Source organism: Notolepis coatsorum (genome assembly GCF_963971535.1).
Source record: "Notolepis coatsorum genome assembly, chromosome: 20".
In the NCBI taxonomy this organism is placed as follows: Eukaryota; Metazoa; Chordata; class Actinopteri; order Aulopiformes; family Paralepididae; genus Notolepis; species Notolepis coatsorum.
In genome coordinates, this window is record NC_140184.1 from 61,704,186 (window position 1) to 61,723,703 (window position 19,518).

Genomic DNA, 19,518 nt, shown 5'->3' on the forward strand with positions numbered 1-19,518 from the left:
GATGTGTCGTCTGTATCCCAGACTAGCAACGGTAGAATGGATGACGTCACACGCTTGGTGGAATGTAAACAAGCTCGGCACGAGCTAGAACGCTACAGCAGCTGTATGTGATACCGACGTTCAATAAAGTAACCAACTGAAACATCACAACAACACCACTTCTGGATTTAACTAAAATAACCACCCGCCACCTTTCCACTTACCGCGGCGCTGGCTTTGTTTCTGTCGGCTCGCATGATCGCATCATGGTGAAGCCATGCAGTTCCACCGCACTGACCGCAGTCTGGGATATTTCTATGCAAGCTGGACTCTGTATTCCACTTGGATTTTTACCAGTGCCGAAAGTTCATCTGTCTTGTTGACCAGTGATCTTACATTTACCATGACGACGGAGGGCAGGTATGTTTTCCTATCATGATGTAAGCTATTGTGGTGCATGGGTCAAAACATAATGCAGGGCTGTACACTGCGACGAGATGGTCGCAAATTGCGCCCTAATTTTGTCCGTGCGAGTTTAAAATAATATCTGGGGGCAAGCTTGCGAGTAGTGATTTCAACTCTTCATTCGCATTTCACTCATAAATTAATCCATACAAATTGGATACAAAAGGCATGTAGATTTATAATATTTTAACTTAAAACTAGGCTACTTTTGCGTATACAGTCATTATATTCCAAATAAAATAAGTCCAGAGTCGAGACTCCGTGCTGCTCCCAACGAATCCCAATAGTATGCAACTGCAGAGCCGCAGAGCAGGGGCAGACAGAGAGAGTGGGAGACAGACAGAGAGAGTGAGAGACAGACAGAGAGAGTGGGAGACAGACAGACGGAGAGAGTGAGAGACAGACAGAGAGAGTGGGAGACAGACAGAGAGAGTGAGAGACAGACAGAGAGAGTGGGAGACAGACGGAGAGAGTGAGAGACAGACAGAGAGAGTGGGAGACAGACAGAGAGAGTGAGAGACAGACAGAGAGAGTGGGAGACAGACAGAGAGAGTGGGAGACAGACAGAGAGAGTGAGAGACAGACAGAGAGAGTGGGAGACAGACAGAGAGAGTGGGAGACAGACAGAGAGAGTGGGAGACAGACGGAGAGAGTGAGAGACAGACAGAGAGAGTGGGAGACAGACAGAGAGAGTGAGAGACAGACAGAGAGAGTGAGAGACAGACAGAGAGAGTGGGAGACAGACAGAGAGAGAGTGGGAGACAGACAGAGAGAGTGAGAGACAGACAGAGAGAGTGAGAGACAGACAGAGAGAGTGAGAGACAGACAGAGAGAGTGAGAGACAGACAGACAGAGAGAGTGAGAGACAGACAGACAGAGAGAGTGAGAGACAGACAGACAGAGAGAGTGGGAGACAGACAGAGAGAGTGGGAGACAGACAGAGAGAGTGAGAGACAGACAGAGAGAGTGAGAGACAGACGGAGAGAGTGAGAGACAGACAGAGAGAGTGAGAGACAGACAGAGAGAAGGGGAGACAGACAGAGAGAGTGGGAGACAGACAGAGAGAGTGGGAGACAGACAGAGAGAGTGGGAGACAGACAGAGAGAGTGAGAGACAGACAGAGAGAGTGAGAGACAGACAGAGAGAGTGAGAGACAGACAGAGAGAGAGAGTGGGAGACAGACAGAGAGAGTGGGAGACAGACAGAGAGAGTGGGAGACAGACAGAGAGAGTGAGAGACAGACAGAGAGAGTGGGAGACAGTCAGAGAGAGTGGGAGACAGACAGAGAGAGTGGGAGACAGACAGAGAGAGTGGGAGACAGACAGAGAGAGTGAGAGACAGACAGAGAGAGTGAGAGACAGACAGAGAGAGTGAGAGACAGACAGAGAGAGAGAGTGGGAGACAGACAGAGAGAGTGGGAGACAGACAGAGAGAGTGGGAGACAGACAGAGAGAGTGAGAGACAGACAGAGAGAGTGGGAGACAGTCAGAGAGAGTGGGAGACAGACAGAGAGAGTGGGAGACAGACAGAGAGAGTGGGAGACAGACAGAGAGAGTGAGAGACAGACAGAGAGAGTGGGAGATAGACAGAGAGAGTGAGAGACAGACAGAGAGAAGGGGAGACAGACAGAGAGAGTGAGAGACAGACAGAGAGAGTGAGAGACAGACAGAGAGAGTGAGAGACAGACAGACAGAGAGAGTGAGAGACAGACAGAGAGAGTGGGAGACAGACAGAGAGAGTGAGAGACAAACAGACAGAGAGAGTGAGAGACAGACAGAGAGAGTGGGAGACAGACAGAGAGAGTGAGAGACAGACAGACAGAGACAGTGGGAGACAGACAGAGAGAGTGGGAGACAGACAGAGAGAGTGGGAGACAGACAGAGAGAGTGAGAGACAGACAGAGAGAGTGGGAGACAGACAGAGAGAGTGGGAGACAGACAGACAGAGAGAGTGGGAGACAGACAGACAGAGAGAGTGAGAGACAGACAGAGAGAGTGGGAGACAGACAGAGAGTGAGAGACAGACAGACAGAGAGTGGGAGACAGACATAGAGAGTGGGAGACAGACAGAGAGAGTGAGAGACAGACAGACAGAGAGAGTGAGAGACAGACAGAGAGAGTGAGAGACAGACAGAGAGAGTGGGAGACAGACAGAGAGTGAGAGACAGACAGACAGAGAGAGTGAGAGACAGACAGAGAGAGTGAGAGACAGACAGAGAGAGTGGGAGACAGACAGAGAGAGTGGGAGACAGACAGAGAGAGTGGGAGACAGACAGAGAGAGTGAGAGACAGACAGAGAGAGTGGGAGACAGACAGAGTGGGAGACAGACAGAGAGAGTGAGAGACAGACAGAGAGAGTGGGAGACAGACAGAGAGAGTGGGAGACAGACAGAGAGAGTGAGAGACAGACAGAGAGAGTGAGAGACAGACAGAGAGAGTGAGAGACAGACAGAGAGAGTGGGAGACAGACAGAGAGAGTGAGAGACAGACAGAGAGAGTGAGAGACAGACAGAGAGAGTGGGAGACAGACAGAGAGAGTGGGAGACAGACAGAGAGAGTGAGAGACAGACAGAGAGAGTGGGAGACAGACAGATAGAGTGAGAGACAGACAGACAGAGAGAGTGAGAGACAGACGGAGAGAGTGAGAGACAGACAGAGAGAGTGGGAGACAGACAGAGAGAGTGAGAGACAGACAGACAGAGAGAGTGAGAGACAGACGGAGAGAGTGGGAGACAGACAGAGAGAGTGAGAGACAGACAGAGAGAGTGGGAGACAGACAGAGTGGGAGACAGACAGAGAGAGTGAGAGACAGACAGAGAGAGTGGGAGACAGACAGAGAGAGTGGGAGACAGACAGAGAGAGTGAGAGACAGACAGAGAGAGTGAGAGACAGACAGAGAGAGTGAGAGACAGACAGAGAGAGTGGGAGACAGACAGAGAGAGTGAGAGACAGACAGAGAGAGTGAGAGACAGACAGAGAGAGTGGGAGACAGACAGAGAGAGTGGGAGACAGACAGATAGAGTGAGAGACAGACAGACAGAGAGAGTGAGAGACAGACGGAGAGAGTGAGAGACAGACAGAGAGAGTGGGAGACAGACAGAGAGAGTGAGAGACAGACAGACAGAGAGAGTGAGAGACAGACGGAGAGAGTGGGAGACAGACAGAGAGAGTGAGAGACAGACAGAGAGAGTGGGAGACAGACAGAGTGGGAGACAGACAGAGAGAGTGAGAGACAGACAGAGAGAGTGGGAGACAGACAGAGAGAGTGGGAGACAGACAGAGAGAGTGAGAGACAGACAGAGAGAGTGAGAGACAGACAGAGAGAGTGAGATACAGACAGAGAGAGTGGGAGACAGACAGAGAGAGTGAGAGACAGACAGAGAGAGTGAGAGACAGACAGAGAGAGTGGGAGACAGACAGAGAGAGTGGGAGACAGACAGAGAGAGTGAGAGACAGACAGAGAGAGTGGGAGACAGACAGATAGAGTGAGAGACAGACAGACAGAGAGAGTGAGAGACAGACGGAGAGAGTGAGAGACAGACAGAGAGAGTGGGAGACAGACAGAGAGAGTGAGAGACAGACAGACAGAGAGAGTGAGAGACAGACGGAGAGAGTGGGAGACAGACAGAGAGAGTGAGAGACAGACAGAGAGAGTGAGAGACAGACAGACAGAGAGAGTGAGAGACAGACGGAGAGAGTGGGAGACAGACAGAGAGAGTGAGAGACAGACAGAGAGAGAGTGGGAGACAGACAGAGAGAGTGGGAGACAGACAGAAAGAGTGAGAGACAGACAGAGAGAGTGGGAGACAGACAGAGAGAGTGAGAGACAGACAGAGAGAGTGGGAGACAGACAGAGAGAGTGAGAGACAGACAGAGAGAGTGGGAGACAGACAGAGAGAGTGGGAGACAGACAGAGAGAGTGGGAGACAGACAGAGAGAGTGAGAGACAGACAGAGAGAGTGAGAGACAGACAGAGAGAGTGGGAGACAGACAGAGAGAGTGGGAGACAGACAGAGAGAGTGGGAGACAGACAGAGAGAGTGAGAGACAGACAGAGAGAGTGAGAGACAGACAGAGAGAGTGAGAGACAGACGGAGAGAGTGAGAGACAGACAGAGAGAGTGGGAGACAGACAGAGAGAGTGAGAGACAGACAGAGAGAGTGGGAGACAGACAGAGAGAGTGAGAAATAGACAGAGAGAGTGGGAGACAGACAGAGAGAGTGGGAGACAGACAGAGAGAGTGGGAGACAGACAGACAGAGAGAGTGGGAGACAGACGGAGAGAGTGGGAGACAGACAGAGAGAGTGAGAGACAGAGAGAGAGAGTGGGAGACAGACAGAGAGAGTGGGAGACAGACGGAGAGAGTGGGAGACAGACAGAGAGAGTGGGAGACAGACAGACAGAGAGAGAGACAGACGGAGAGAGTGGGAGACAGACAGAGAGAGTGAGAGACAGACAGAGAGAGTGGGAGACAGACAGATAGAGTGAGAGACAGACAGACAGAGAGAGTGAGAGACAGACGGAGAGAGTGAGAGACAGACAGAGAGAGTGGGAGACAGACAGAGAGAGTGAGAGACAGACAGACAGAGAGAGTGAGAGACAGACGGAGAGAGTGGGAGACAGACAGAGAGAGTGAGAGACAGACAGAGAGAGTGAGAGACAGACAGACAGAGAGAGTGAGAGACAGACGGAGAGAGTGGGAGACAGACAGAGAGAGTGAGAGACAGACAGAGAGAGAGTGGGAGACAGACAGAGAGAGTGGGAGACAGACAGAGAGAGTGAGAGACAGACAGAGAGAGTGGGAGACAGACAGAGAGAGTGAGAGACAGACAGAGAGAGTGGGAGACAGACAGAGAGAGTGAGAGACAGACAGAGAGAGTGGGAGACAGACAGAGAGAGTGGGAGACAGACAGAGAGAGTGGGAGACAGACAGAGAGAGTGAGAGACAGACAGAGAGAGTGAGAGACAGACAGAGAGAGTGGGAGACAGACAGAGAGAGTGGGAGACAGACAGAGAGAGTGGGAGACAGACAGAGAGAGTGAGAGACAGACAGAGAGAGTGAGAGACAGACAGAGAGAGTGAGAGACAGACGGAGAGAGTGAGAGACAGACAGAGAGAGTGGGAGACAGACAGAGAGAGTGAGAGACAGACAGAGAGAGTGGGAGACAGACAGAGAGAGTGAGAAATAGACAGAGAGAGTGGGAGACAGACAGAGAGAGTGGGAGACAGACAGAGAGAGTGGGAGACAGACAGACAGAGAGAGTGGGAGACAGACGGAGAGAGTGGGAGACAGACAGAGAGAGTGAGAGACAGAGAGAGAGAGTGGGAGACAGACAGAGAGAGTGGGAGACAGACGGAGAGAGTGGGAGACAGACAGAGAGAGTGGGAGACAGACAGACAGAGAGAGAGACAGACGGAGAGAGTGGGAGACAGACAGAGAGAGTGGGAGACAGACGGAGAGAGTGGGAGACAGACAGAGAGAGTGAGAGACAGACAGAGAGAGTGAGAGACAGACAGAGAGAGTGGGAGACAGACAGAGAGAGTGGGAGACAGACAGAGAGAGAGAGAGACAGACAGAGAGAGTGAGAGACAGACAGAGAGAGTGGGAGACAGACAGAGAGAGTGGGAGACAGACAGAGAGAGTGGGAGACAGACAGAGAGAGTGAGAGACAGACAGAGAGAGTGAGTGAGAGACAGACAGAGAGAGTGGGAGACAGAGAGAGAGAGTGAGAGACAGACAGAGAGAGTGGGAGACAGACAGAGAGAGTGGGAGACAGACAGAGAGAGTGAGAGACAGACAGAGAGAGTGGGAGACAGACAGAGAGAGTGAGAGACGGACAGAGAGAGTGGGAGACAGACAGAAAGAGTGAGAGACAGACAGAGAGAGTGGGAGACAGACAGAGAGAGTGAGAGACAGACAGAGAGAGTGAGAGACAGACAGAGAGAGTGGGAGACAGACAGAGAGAGAGAGTGAGAGACAGACAGAGAGAGTGGGAGACAGACGGAGAGAGTGGGAGACAGACAGAGAGAGTGAGAGACAGACGGAGAGAGTGGGAGACAGACAGAGAGAGTGGGAGACAGACAGAGAGAGTGGGAGACAGACAGAGAGAGTGAGAGACATTTACATTTACATTTACATTTAGTCATTTAGCTGACGCTTTTATCCAAAGCGACTTACAAGTTCTGTGCGACAAGACAGCAAGAAGGGTATAACTCTATCAGCTGAGTAACAATGTTCATCAAAGAGTTGCGTGTTACAGTGTAGGTTAGTTTATTAGGACAAGTGCATGACATTAAGGTTAGTCGGGGTTAGATTTTTTTTTTTTTTTTTTTTTTTTTTTTTATCATTTCAGATAATGGTTGAAGAAGTGAGTCTTTAGTCGACGGCGAAAGATTGGACGGGATTCGGCTGTCCTAACTGGGATGGGTAGTTCATTCCACCATTGTGGGGCAAGGACTGAGAATAGGCGGCTTCTCTTTGATGACCCTCCGGGAGCTTGGATAGGAGTAGATCTGAGGCGGCCAGAAGACGCAGAGCGTAGGGGTCTTGAGGGTGTGTAGTTAGAGACCATTGACCGGAGGTAGGCGGGAGCGGTTCCCTTTGCCGCACGGTATGCTAGGTCGAGGGCCTTGAAGCGGATACGTGCAGCAATGGGGAGCCAGTGCAGGTCCCTAAGAAGTGGGGTGACATGGGCTGACTTCGGTAGGTTTGAGATCAGGCGGGCCGCTGCATTTTGAATGAGTTGAAGAGGCTTGGTGGCAGTGGCCGGGAGGCCAGCTAGCAGTGCGTTGCAGTAGTCGAGGCGGGAGATGACTGTTGATTGGACGAGGAGTTGGGTGGCTTCTTTTGTCAGGAAGGGGCGTATCCTTCTGACGTTGCTCAGGAGGAATCTGCAGGTTCTGGTTGTCGCTGCGATGTGAGCAGAGAAGTTCAACTGGTCGTCGAGGACAACACCAAGGTTCTTGGCGGTCGGCGACGCGGTCACAGCTGCATTCTCGACTGTGATGGAGAGGTCGGTCAGGGGGGAGGATTTGGCCGGCAGGTGGAGCAATTCTGTTTTGCTTAGGTTCAGTTTGAGGTGGTTGGTCGTCATCCAGGCGGAGATGTCGGACAGACAGGCCGAGATCCGCTCAGAGACGTGGATATCTGAGGGAGGGAAGGAGAGGAAGAGTTGAGTATCATCGGCATAACAATGATATGAGAAGCCATGAGATGTGATAATGTTACCCAGTGATTTAGTGTAGAGGGAGAAGAGAAGGGGTCCTAGGACCGAGCCCTGGGGGACACCCGTCCGGAGGGGGCGGGTGGCCGACAGAGTCCCTCTCCATGACACTTGGTAGGAGCGGTCATTGAGGTATGATGTCAGCCATGTCAGCGCAGATCCAGCCACTCCCATTCCTGCGAGGGCCGCGAGGAGGATCTGATGGTTGACTGTGTCGAAGGCTGCAGATAGATCTAGGAGAATCAGGACAGAGGAGAGGCCTTTCGCTTTTGCTAAGTGAAGTGCCTCTGTGACCGCAATGAGGGCCGTTTCTGTGGAGTGGCCAGTCCGGAAGCCAGACTGATTGGGGTCTAGGAGGTCATTCTGTAAGAGATAAGCAGTAAGTTGGTTGGATACAGCACGTTCAAGTGTTTTAGAAAGGAAGGAGAGAAGAGAGACAGGGCGATAGTTGGCTATGACGGTGGGGTTCAGGGTTGGTTTTTTTATGAGGGGCGTGACTCTGGCTTGTTTTAGGGAGGTGGGGACCACCCCCGAGTTGAGTGAGGAGTTGATGGTTGCAGTTAGGAATGGGAGGATGTCCGGTGCTATGGTCTGGAGGAGTGGGGAGGGTAGCTGGTCCAGCTGGCATGTAGTCGGACGGTTCGACGTTACCAGTGTCAGGGTCTCGGCTTCTGTAATGGGAGAGAAAGATGACAGAGTGAAGGATGAGGTTCTCGATTCAGCGTTTGGAATGGGTGGGGGTTGGGAGAAGGAGCTGCGGATGTTCTCCACTTTTGAGAGTGTGAGAGACAGACAGACAGAGAGAGTGGGAGACAGACAGAGAGAGTGGGAGACAGACAGAGAGAGTGAGAGACAGACAGAGAGAGAGTGGGAGACAGACAGAGAGAGTGAGAGACAGACAGAGAGAGTGAGAGACAGACAGAGAGAAGGGGCAGAAAAAGAGAGAAATAGACGGAGACATTACCTTTCATGGCCTCAGCGGTCTGGATGAGCTCTGTCACGGCTCCCGCCACCCGTTTAGAATAGAACAGTAAGTGTTGCTTCTGCTCTGCTGTGGGCTTCTGTAGCACCTGGACACACACACACACACACACACACACACACACACACAGACACAGACACACAGACACAGACACAGACACAGACACACAGACACAGACACACAGACACAGACACAGACACAGACACAGACACAGACACACAGACACAGACACAGACACACAGACACAGACACAGACACAGACACACACACACAGACACACAGACACACAGACAGACACACACACACACACGCACACACACACACACACACACACACACACACACAGGTTAAGGAAAACACTAGTATTACTATTAAGAACACATGAACACATGAACACATGAATACATGAATACAAGAACATGTGAATACAAGAACATGTGAATACATGAACACAAGAACATGTGAATACATGAACACAAGAACATGTGAATACATGAACACAAGAACATGTGAATACATGAACACAAGAACATGTGAATACATGAACACAAGAACATGTGAATACAAGAACATGTGAATACAAGAACATGTGAATACATGAACACAAGAACATGTGAATACATGAACACAAGAACATGTGAATACAAGAACACAAGAACATGTGAATACATGAACACAAGAACATGTGAATACAAGAACATGTGAATACAAGAACATGTGAATACAAGAACATGTGAATACATGAACACAAGAACATGTGAATACAAGAACATGTGAATACAAGAACATGTGAATACAAGAACACGTGAATACAAGAACATGTGAATACATGAACACAAGGACACATGAACACAAGAACATGTGAATACAAGAACATGTGAATACAAGAACATGTGAATACATGAACACAAGAACACGTGAATACAAGAACACGTGAATACAAGGACACGTGAATACAAGGACATGTGAATACATGAACACGTGAATACAAGAACACGTGAATACATGAACACGTGAATACAAGGACACGTGAATACAAGAACACGTGAATACATGAACACGTGAATACAAGGACACGTGAATACATGAACACGTGAATACAAGAACACATGAATACAAGGACATGTGAATACAAGGACATGTGAATACATGAACACGTGAATACAAGGACATGTGAATACATGAACACGTGAATACAAGAACACGTGAATACAAGAACATGTGAATACAAGAACACATGAATACAAGAACATGTGAATACAAGAACATGTGAATACATGAATACGTGAATACATGAACACAAGAATACAAGAACACATGAACATTGGAAAAAATATGCCTGATTAACTTGTTTTAAAGGCCAACCTCCAGCTTAAACCCTACTGATCAATTATGGGTAGTATACATCATTGGTATATAATTTCATTATTTATTTTTTTCCATTTGACACCGGAAATACCACTCTGAAAGAGTTAAAAAGGTCCACGCACGAATAACATGCACGCGCGAATCAAAAAAGCTTATCAAACGCCGACGTCACAACAGGACACAGGTGCATATTAATGAGCCGAATCTAATGTTGCTTTTCCACTAAAATAAAGTACTCAGTTTGTCTCCGTGTGGGGAGGCAGGGCTGCTGATGATCAGCATGAGAGCTCCAGAAATGTCACGTGAAAAACTGCAGACCACTGATTGGTCAGAAGAGAGACGCGTCACTGTTTGGGGAGTCTGAACGAAAACAGAACGCCGCCATCTTTAATGTCTCGCGTAGGATGTCTTATGTATGTTTGCAGCACGAAACAAGTGCAATAAAAAAGGATACAGTCACTGTGTATTCTGCCTCATTTATTGATGAAACAAAACCGACATCAACACAATTTGCCACCGAGCGGAGAGTTTAGTCTGACAAAAAGATCGCTGATTAGTTACGCTTGTTGTTGGGGTTAGGGACGAGTGGTAACGTTAGTTAGCCTAATGCTAACGTAAGCAGATACACGAGAGGCTAGGTAACGTTAAAGCTTGTAGAATAGACACAATGAGGTAACGTTAGCGTTAGCATAATAGACACAACGAGAGTCTGGTTAATGTTGTTATTGATTGAATGAAAACTGTGTTTTACTCTGGCTTGCCAAGCTCATCATAGCCCCTTTCGTGACTGATGCACCGAGTGAATCCAGTCACTTGCTCCTTAATAGGAAACCAACCTAGATTTACCATGAAGGACTGGTTCTGGCCGAACCGTTCGTTATACAAGTATCACAGAGACATTTCAAATGTACTCACAGTTGCACGAGGGTTTCGGACAGAGATACGGGATGGTTTGAAAGCTCTGCGTTGCTAATAAACATTTTAAATATTTTTTATAAACTGCTCAAAACGGCATTATTTCCGGCGTTGGCTGCCTGGTGTGATCACAGCGCATGCGCATCATGCACCCAACGCCGGAAATAATGCTCTGCCTCCTTGCTACTGCCTGTGACTCACAGAGCCCCCTGGTGACCAACACCTGTTGTGACGACATTACACGCGCACGTTATGAACCATTGATTAAAATATGCACGTGCGTGGTGATTGTGTTGGGCAGACAAAATGTTTTGATAAAAACGCTAAAACTGGGTCAATTTCAATACATTTTTTTCCAATTCTTCATGAAAGTCACTGTTGGCCCAGTCCACATTGTTTATTGAACAAAAATACAACGTGGAGGTTGACCTTTAAGTACTGGTTCTCCACAAGGCTGCATTCTCAGCCCTTTACTGTTCTCTCTCTGCACTCATGACTGTACTGCTTCCTATGATAACAATCTGATAGTAAAGTATGCTGATGATACCACGGTCATTGGGCGTATAAACTCAAATGACGAGTAATTTTACAGATCAGAGGTACAGAACCTAGTTAGGTGGAGTGAGACCAATAACCTCACCCTGAATGCTTCCAAAACGAAGAAGCTAGTCATCGATTTTAGACATAGCAAGGTATCCCATCTCTCCATTACCATAAATGGCTCAGAGGTGGAGATGGTGAGCAGTTTTACATTTCTTGGGGTCACTATTTCAAATGACCTGAGCTGGCACTCCAATACCAGAACCATTGTTAAAAAGTCCCAGCAACGTCTTTTCTTTCTCAGGAAACTGAAAGAGTTCACAAATAACAGGGTGATTCTACACAACTTCTACCGCTGTGTGATCGAGAGCGTTCTTACCTCCTCCTGTACAATATGGTTTGGTAACATCACAGACCAGGAGAAGAAATCTCTGAATAGAATTGTGCGTCTCGCACGCAAGACAATCGGGTCTAGCCTGCCAGCTCTAGAAGAGATCTATGGTGCCAGGCTGCTTTCCCGTGCCTCTGGCATCATCAACGACCCCTCTGGTCACCCAGCCGCAGGCCTCTTTGTCCCCCTCCCCTCGGGCAGACGTTACCGCTCTATCACATGCTCTACCTCTCGGTTTACAAAGAGCTTTTTCCCCAGTGCTGTGCGGAGCCTGAATGACTCCAAAAGCTAGTTTTGTATTTTATCCTATTTTTTTCTGTGTTTTTATTAGTGTTATTTAGTCAGGTTTGTGGAAGTGCTTTTTTTAACTATGATATGCACTTTTAGGGGATGTTCGATATCAAATTTTAGCATTTGTCCTTTTATACTGTCAGTGTTTTATACTGTCTGTGTTTTTTTACATATTTTTCCTGTACTGTTTACACAGTGTTTGCTCATGTACCCGTATTCCAATGTGGATTCGTCCATACATGGCAATACAAATCTTTGACTTGACTTTTGACATGAACACAAGAATACAAGAACACATGAACACGTGAACACAAGAACACGTGAATACATGAACACGTGAATACATGAACACAAGCACACGTGAATACAAGAACACGTGAATACATGAACACAAGAACACATGAACACGTGAATACATGAACACAAGCACACGTGAATACAAGAACACGTGAATACATGAACACAAGAACACGTGAATACATGAACACAAGAACACGTGAATACAAGAACATGTGAATACAAGAACACGTGAATACATGAACACGTGAATACATGAACACAAGAACACATGAACATGTGAATACATGAACACATGAACACATGAATACAAGAACACATGAACATGTGAATACATGAATACATGAACACGTGAATACATGAACACAAGAACACATGAACATGTGAATACATGAACACAAGAACACATGAACATGTGAATACATGAACACAAGAACACATGAACATGTGAATACATGAACACAAGAATACAAGAACACGTGAATACATGAACACAAGAACACATGAATACATGAACACATGAATACAAGGACACAAGGACACATGAACACAAGGACACGTGAACACATGAACACAAGAACACATGAATACAAGGACACATGAACACAAGAACACAAGGACATGTGAATACATGAATACAAGAACACAAGGACATGTGAATACATGAACACATGAATACAAGAACACATGAATACAAGAACATGTGAATACAAGAACATGTGAATACAAGAACACAAGAACACGTGAATACAAGAACATGTGAATACAAGAACATGTGAATACAAGAACACAAGAACACGTGAATACAAGAACATGTGAATACAAGAACACGTGAATACAAGAACACGTGAATACATGAACACAAGAATACAAGAACACATGAATACATGAACACAAGAACACGTGAATACAAGAACACATGAATACATGAACACATGAATACAAGAACACAAGAACACATGAATACATGAACACATGAATACAAGAACATGTGAATACAAGAACATAAGGACACGTGAATACAAGAACACATGAATACAAGAACACATGAATACAAGAACACATGAATACAAGAACACATGAATACAAGAACACATGAATACAAGAACACATGAACACATGAACACATGAACGCATGAACACATGAACACCAGCATGTACAGAACGTGCACTCAGTGTCGTCGTCGTCGTCGTCCCCCCCCCCCCCCCCCCCCCTCTGTTGTGCGTTCTTTTACTCGCTGGTACTTCATGCCCATTTCTCAATATGTACAAATATAATCACTGTATGATAAAGGTAAATCCTAGGTGCAGCTCACCAGCAGTACATGGTCCAGCAGATCAATGTAGCCCTCTGTACATTCTGTTCCAAACATCAGCGCTCTCTGTCTCACTTCCTCGTTGACCTCTTGGTGGTAGGCTGCTTGCTGGTGAGGACAAACACACACATGTTATTGGCCAAAGAAGATTTATTTTCACCTCGATACAGCAGTATGATTTGAGAAACATAAAATGACAATTGTAAGAGGTGGCCATGACTATTGTGTAAAATAGGCTTATTGCCTTTTAGGGGTGTAACGGTACACATATCCGTACCGAGCCGTTTCAGTACTGGACCTTCGGTTCAGTACTCACTGTATACCAAACGAATGCAACGGTACGCTAACTCATTCACGGCCAACCACAACTATAGTGGGGTTATCTCGCCAACCGTTGAGCGCCAAAACCTGAGTATAGTCGGGTTTTCGATCGTTTAGTTTTTTCTTTTATTCGATTTTTTTTATTCTATACAGTCTCATGGACCTCTATGTTACCGTTGAAAGTTATACTGAGACCCCGAGAGTGCAATACCGGCCAGATCCTGCTAGGTGGTAGTATCGCCTACCCTTTGAAACCCTGTTCCGGGGTTATTCCAAAAAGAATATTCCAATTGTCTGATCACGATTTCCAGTATTGATGTCCATCGGGTCCCTGACATGAAGTGGCACAAGATATGCCTCAAGTGTGCTGAACGCGTTTCAAAGTGCTCGGATGAAGCGATTCACTTGGCTTGGTCTAAATTCTCCGCCCGGACAACATTATATGTGACTGTGTGTCACATATAATGTCGTCCGGGCGGAGAATTTAGAGGACTATCTGACGTCAATTCCACCTTGATCCTACAATGATTTCACATCGATCCAGCCTATCAACATATGTAGTATTCAAAACGAATGCCGTTGCTGGCGATCAGAGCATCAAACCCCCCCCCCCTTTGATCCATTCATGATGAAACATAATACCTATTATATTTACATTTGGTCACTTAGCGGACACTTTTATCCAAAGCGACTTACAAGTTCTGTACGACAAGTCATCAGGAAGGGCACAACTCTATCAGCTGAGTAACAATGTTCATCAAAGTGTTGAGTGCTACAGTGTAGGTTAGTTTATTAGGACAAGTGCATGATAGTAAGGTTAGTTATTATTATATATTTTTTTCAGATAATGGTTGAAGAAGTGCGTCTTTAATCGACGGCGAAAGATTGGACGGGTTTCGGCTGTCCTAACTGGGGTGGGTAGTTCATTCCACCATTGTCGGGCAAGGACTGAGAAAAGGCAGGTTCTCCTTGATGACCCTCCCGGAGCTCGGATAGGAGTGGGTCTGAGGCGGCCAGAAGATGCAGAGCGTAGGGGTCTTGAGGGTGTGTAGTTAGAGACCATTGACCGGAGGTAGGCGGGAGCGGTTCCCTTTGCCGCACGGTATGCCAGGTCGAGGGCCTTGAAGCGGATTCGTGCAGCAATGGGGAGCCAGTGCAGGTCCCTAAGGAGTGGGGTGACATGGGCCGACTTCGGTAGGTTTGAGATCAGGCGGGCCGCTGCGTTCTGAATGAGTTGAAGAGGCTTGGTGGCAGTGGCCGGGAGGCCAGCGAGCAGTGCGTTGCAGTAGTCGAGGCGGGAGATGATTGTTGATTGCACGAGGAGTTGGGTGGCTTCTTATATTATTATTAGTGCTGTCAAACGATTAAAATATTTAACTCGATTAATCGCATGATTGTCCATAGTTAACTCGCGATTAATCGCAAATTAATCGCATTTTTATTTATTTATTTTTTTTACCTTAAACAGATCTTTTTCAAGTTCCAAGTTTTAATACTCTTATCAACATGCGAGTCAACAAATGCTTGCTTTGTGCAGCCATTTAACACAAAAGGATGACCCTCATGCATTGCAAATTTGCATCAAATTCAAAACAGAGTGATGCACAAAATAACTTAAAAGAAAATAATAATTTAAAACAATGAATAAAGTGTGCATGAAATAATAGGGGAAAGAAAACGTTAGGAACTTGTTACATTCACACACACAAGGGCTGATTAATCACACACCCCCCTCTCTCCCTCACACACACACTCTCCCAGCTCTTTTTCTCTTTTGCCCCTTCCTCATCTCTCTCACCCCCCTCTCTCTCTATATCTCACACACACACACACACACACACACACACACACACACACACACACACACACACACACACACACACACACACACACACACACACACACACACACACACACACACACACACACACACACACACACACACACACACACACTTCAGAAACAAACATAGTATCAATGAGAGCATCAATAATACACCTGAGTGAAGTCTAGTAAAATTTTTTTTTTTTTTTTTATTTTTTTTTAGTTAATCTTGAGTTAAAAAAATTAGTGGCATTAATAGAATCGGGAGTTAACGCGATATTAACGCGATATATTTGACAGCCTTAATTATTATATTATATACCTTTGATTTGGATTATATTATATACCTTTGATTTGGAAACAGTAGCGTGTCCAGGCGAGAAACGCAAACGACTTTAGCAAAATTCACATAGCGCTCCATAACTCAGCTTCCAGCCCAGGAATTAGTCAGGATCACTCTAAAACTATACACTATTCACCACCGGATGATAACACGCGAACGTATACATGAACAAATTTATTCTTTTTTACATGTTGGACGATAGATAGTGACTGTCAAATGAGCCATAGTATTGTCTCCATAGCTATACTATAGAATTTAGATATAGCCCTGCAAACATCGGGACGCACAGTGAAAATCCCTATATTTTAAAGCGTGGCACGTTGACTACAAGGATGGATACATCGGCTGGCGCTGAAAGTGTTAACCACTAATGGAACGCACATGCAGAATTTCTTTTTGCATGCAGAATTGAATTCAAAACTCCAAGTTTACCCGTTCCCAAAATATTACTTGCGCATAGGGCCGGAGGTTGTTCGCTCATCCCGCGCACAACACTCGTACACTGATGAGAGATTACGTGTCATTTAGCATAGCCTCATAGTGTGGCACACACACACGCGCGCGCGAGCGCACCCTCTCTCTCTCAGTGTGTGAGGAGGATTGGTGCTAGATTGACAAGGGGCTGTCTCTCGGAGATCAAATTAATGATTCACTGTAAAGTTTAACTTTACAGCATATAGAACGGACATTCATATACAGAAATGCGCCTTCGAACAAGGTGTGATAAACATGAAGCAATATATTTTCCTTGGCATGAAACAGGACCTGCATGACGCTTCTTTCTCTATTCAATAACGTGTTAAACAGAAAATCATTGATGCTAGAACTCCCAAAGTTTTGTACCTCATTTTCTGCATTGTAGCTCACTGTTTACTAATTTGTACTACTTTAGATTGTATATTGTATATGTATATTCCTCCTTACTTCATTTTTTTTTTTACTTACTTTCTTTACTGTATGAATCACACTCTCAGGGGCTCATACAGAACCAAGCATTTCACCATAAAGTAAGTGTATTTTATTGTGATATTTAATAAACAAACTTGAAACTTGTTGACATAAAAAAGAAGGTAGGCCAGCTGTAGTTTACATAGCTTGCATAAAACTGTCTCGAGGTTCCACAAGTTAATCAAAATCTTGATTACTACTCGCACGTTATTCAGCTCAATGATGTTGCGTTGCGTGTCTCCTATCCGTCATGCAGTGCATTCAGGCCCACGCCCACCAACGGAACGCACGTGCAGAACTGTTTTTTGCATGCAGAATTTTATTCAAAACTCCAAGTTCACCCCTTCCCAAAATATGACTTGCGCCCACCCAATTATGTAATAATAGATACATATATTTTTTTTTACAAGTCGATTATTAATTTGAATATAGAATATTCGTTGACAGCCCTACTTAACAGTTACTGCACACTACATCATCTCTGAGTGGAACATGGACAGCCAAACTTTCCCCCACTGTACCGAAAACCGGTAGCGAACCGTGACTTCAAAACCGAGGTACGTACCGAACCGTGGTTTTTGTGTACCGTTACACCCCTACTGCCTTTACATTGTGGCCACTTATATGTATTGCAACATACGCGTTGTTTCACAGTTTTTGAACAACGTTTTTATTTTCTTATATGAATATCGTCAGTAGGGGAATTTCAATATGTTCCAAGCCTAGTATACATGTATTCCTCATGTCTTGTTTTTATTCTACATCTCGTAGGTGTCTCCTCCGACTCCCCTCTTTATCTTTAGAGGATTGTAGGGCCAGACACCTCCCTACACCTGAAGAAGCCTACCAGGCCAAATGCCTAGTTTCATTGAATATCCATGTAGTATCTTTTGTGGAATTCTTAAGCCTGTGATAATAATAATAAACCTGTAGTAGATCATACTGCGTTACACCTGCGCACCAGTTAGCCTAAATCACTGTTTTCTAGGCGTCAGGGGAGTGAGGAGGTGTGAGGGAGGAACCTTGCAGGTGTTGAGCATGTCGGAGATGTGAGGAGGTGTGAGGGAGGCACCTTGCAGGTGTTGAGCATGTCGGAGATGTGAGGAGGTGTGAGGGAGGCACCTTGCAGGTGGTGAGCATGTCGGAGATGTGAGGAGGTGTGAGGGAGGAACCTTGCAGGTGTTGAGCATGTCGGAGATGTGAGGAGGTGTGAGGGAGGCACCTTGCAGGTGTTGAGCATGTCGGAGATGTGAGGAGGTGTGAGGGAGGCACCTTGCAGGTGGTGAGCATGTCGGAGATGTGAGGAGGTGTGAGGGAGGAACCTTGCAGGTGCTGAGCATGTCGGAGATGGCCTTGCGACTCAGGTTGGCCGTGTGGATGACGTCTTCCTGGCGGGCCGAGTTCCCCGCTGCCACCGCTTTAGCCGTCGCCGTGGTGATGCCCTTGGTCATACGGATGAACTCCTCAGGTGTGGTCGACTTCTCAGGGACGACCTTGGACCGGAACAACTGGAGGAGGGACAAGAGTCAATGGGCCTCATTTATACAGCGATGTTCAAGTACAGTGGAAAAGAAAACAAATACGTTTTTTTTGTGCGACGCCTCTAGACTTTTGGGGACCCAAGGCAAAATAATTTATTTGGGGCCGCCTCCGTTTTAACGTAAATCAGATATCCAGTCGAAATGTTTGACATGGTGATTGACGTTTGGAGGGGCCCTCTGATTGGCCGACTGATCTCCCTACAACCAATTCAATAACTAAGAGGGCCTTTATTAAATAACAAAACGTTTATACTAGTAGTTATTAGGGGTGGAACGGTTCACAAAACGGTTCGGTTCGTATCACGGTTTTAGGTTCGGTATACGTTGTTTTTTATTTAAAAAAAATTCAACATAAGATATATAGCCTAAAAAGAATCAAATTTTTCAGTTATTCTCAAGGACGTAGTCATGCAAAAACTGAAAGAATGAGGCCATTTGACATCTCAAAAAGTCATGGAAAAGATTGTCTACGAACAGGTCGAAAAGTACCTAGCGGAAAAAAATCTAATCTACGAATTCTAATCTGGTTTCAGAACATCCCACTCCACTGACACATGCCTTCTCTATTTGAACGACCACATCAAACAAGAGGTGGACGTGGGCAAATACTGCAGCATGGTCATGCTGGACCTACAAAAGGCCTTCGACACTGTCAATCACTCCATTCTGATTGACAAGCTAAAAGCAATTGGTTTTGATAGTTTATCAGTGAGCTGGATGCAGATGGTGGAGGTAAACGGTACTCTATCCCCCCCCCCTCACAGTGAGCTGTGGTG

At 46.3% G+C, this 19,518-nt stretch overlaps 1 protein-coding gene across 1 annotated transcript in view; it reads right to left on the reverse strand.

Moving 5' to 3' along the window:
* LOC311247127 (talin-2) overlaps nucleotides 1–19,518 on the reverse strand; it is a gene marked incomplete at its 3' end in the record, with an annotated part of 264,901 nt that overhangs the window by 34,029 nt on the left and 211,354 nt on the right. Inside the window, exons 49-51 of the mRNA XM_084337443.1 lie at nucleotides 18,524–18,709; nucleotides 13,766–13,873; nucleotides 8,630–8,735 (exon numbers count right to left, since the gene is read on the reverse strand). Coding sequence (XP_084193569.1) covers nucleotides 8,630–8,735; nucleotides 13,766–13,873; nucleotides 18,524–18,709 — 400 coding nt within the window. The remainder of the gene's footprint in view (nucleotides 1–8,629; nucleotides 8,736–13,765; nucleotides 13,874–18,523; nucleotides 18,710–19,518) is intronic.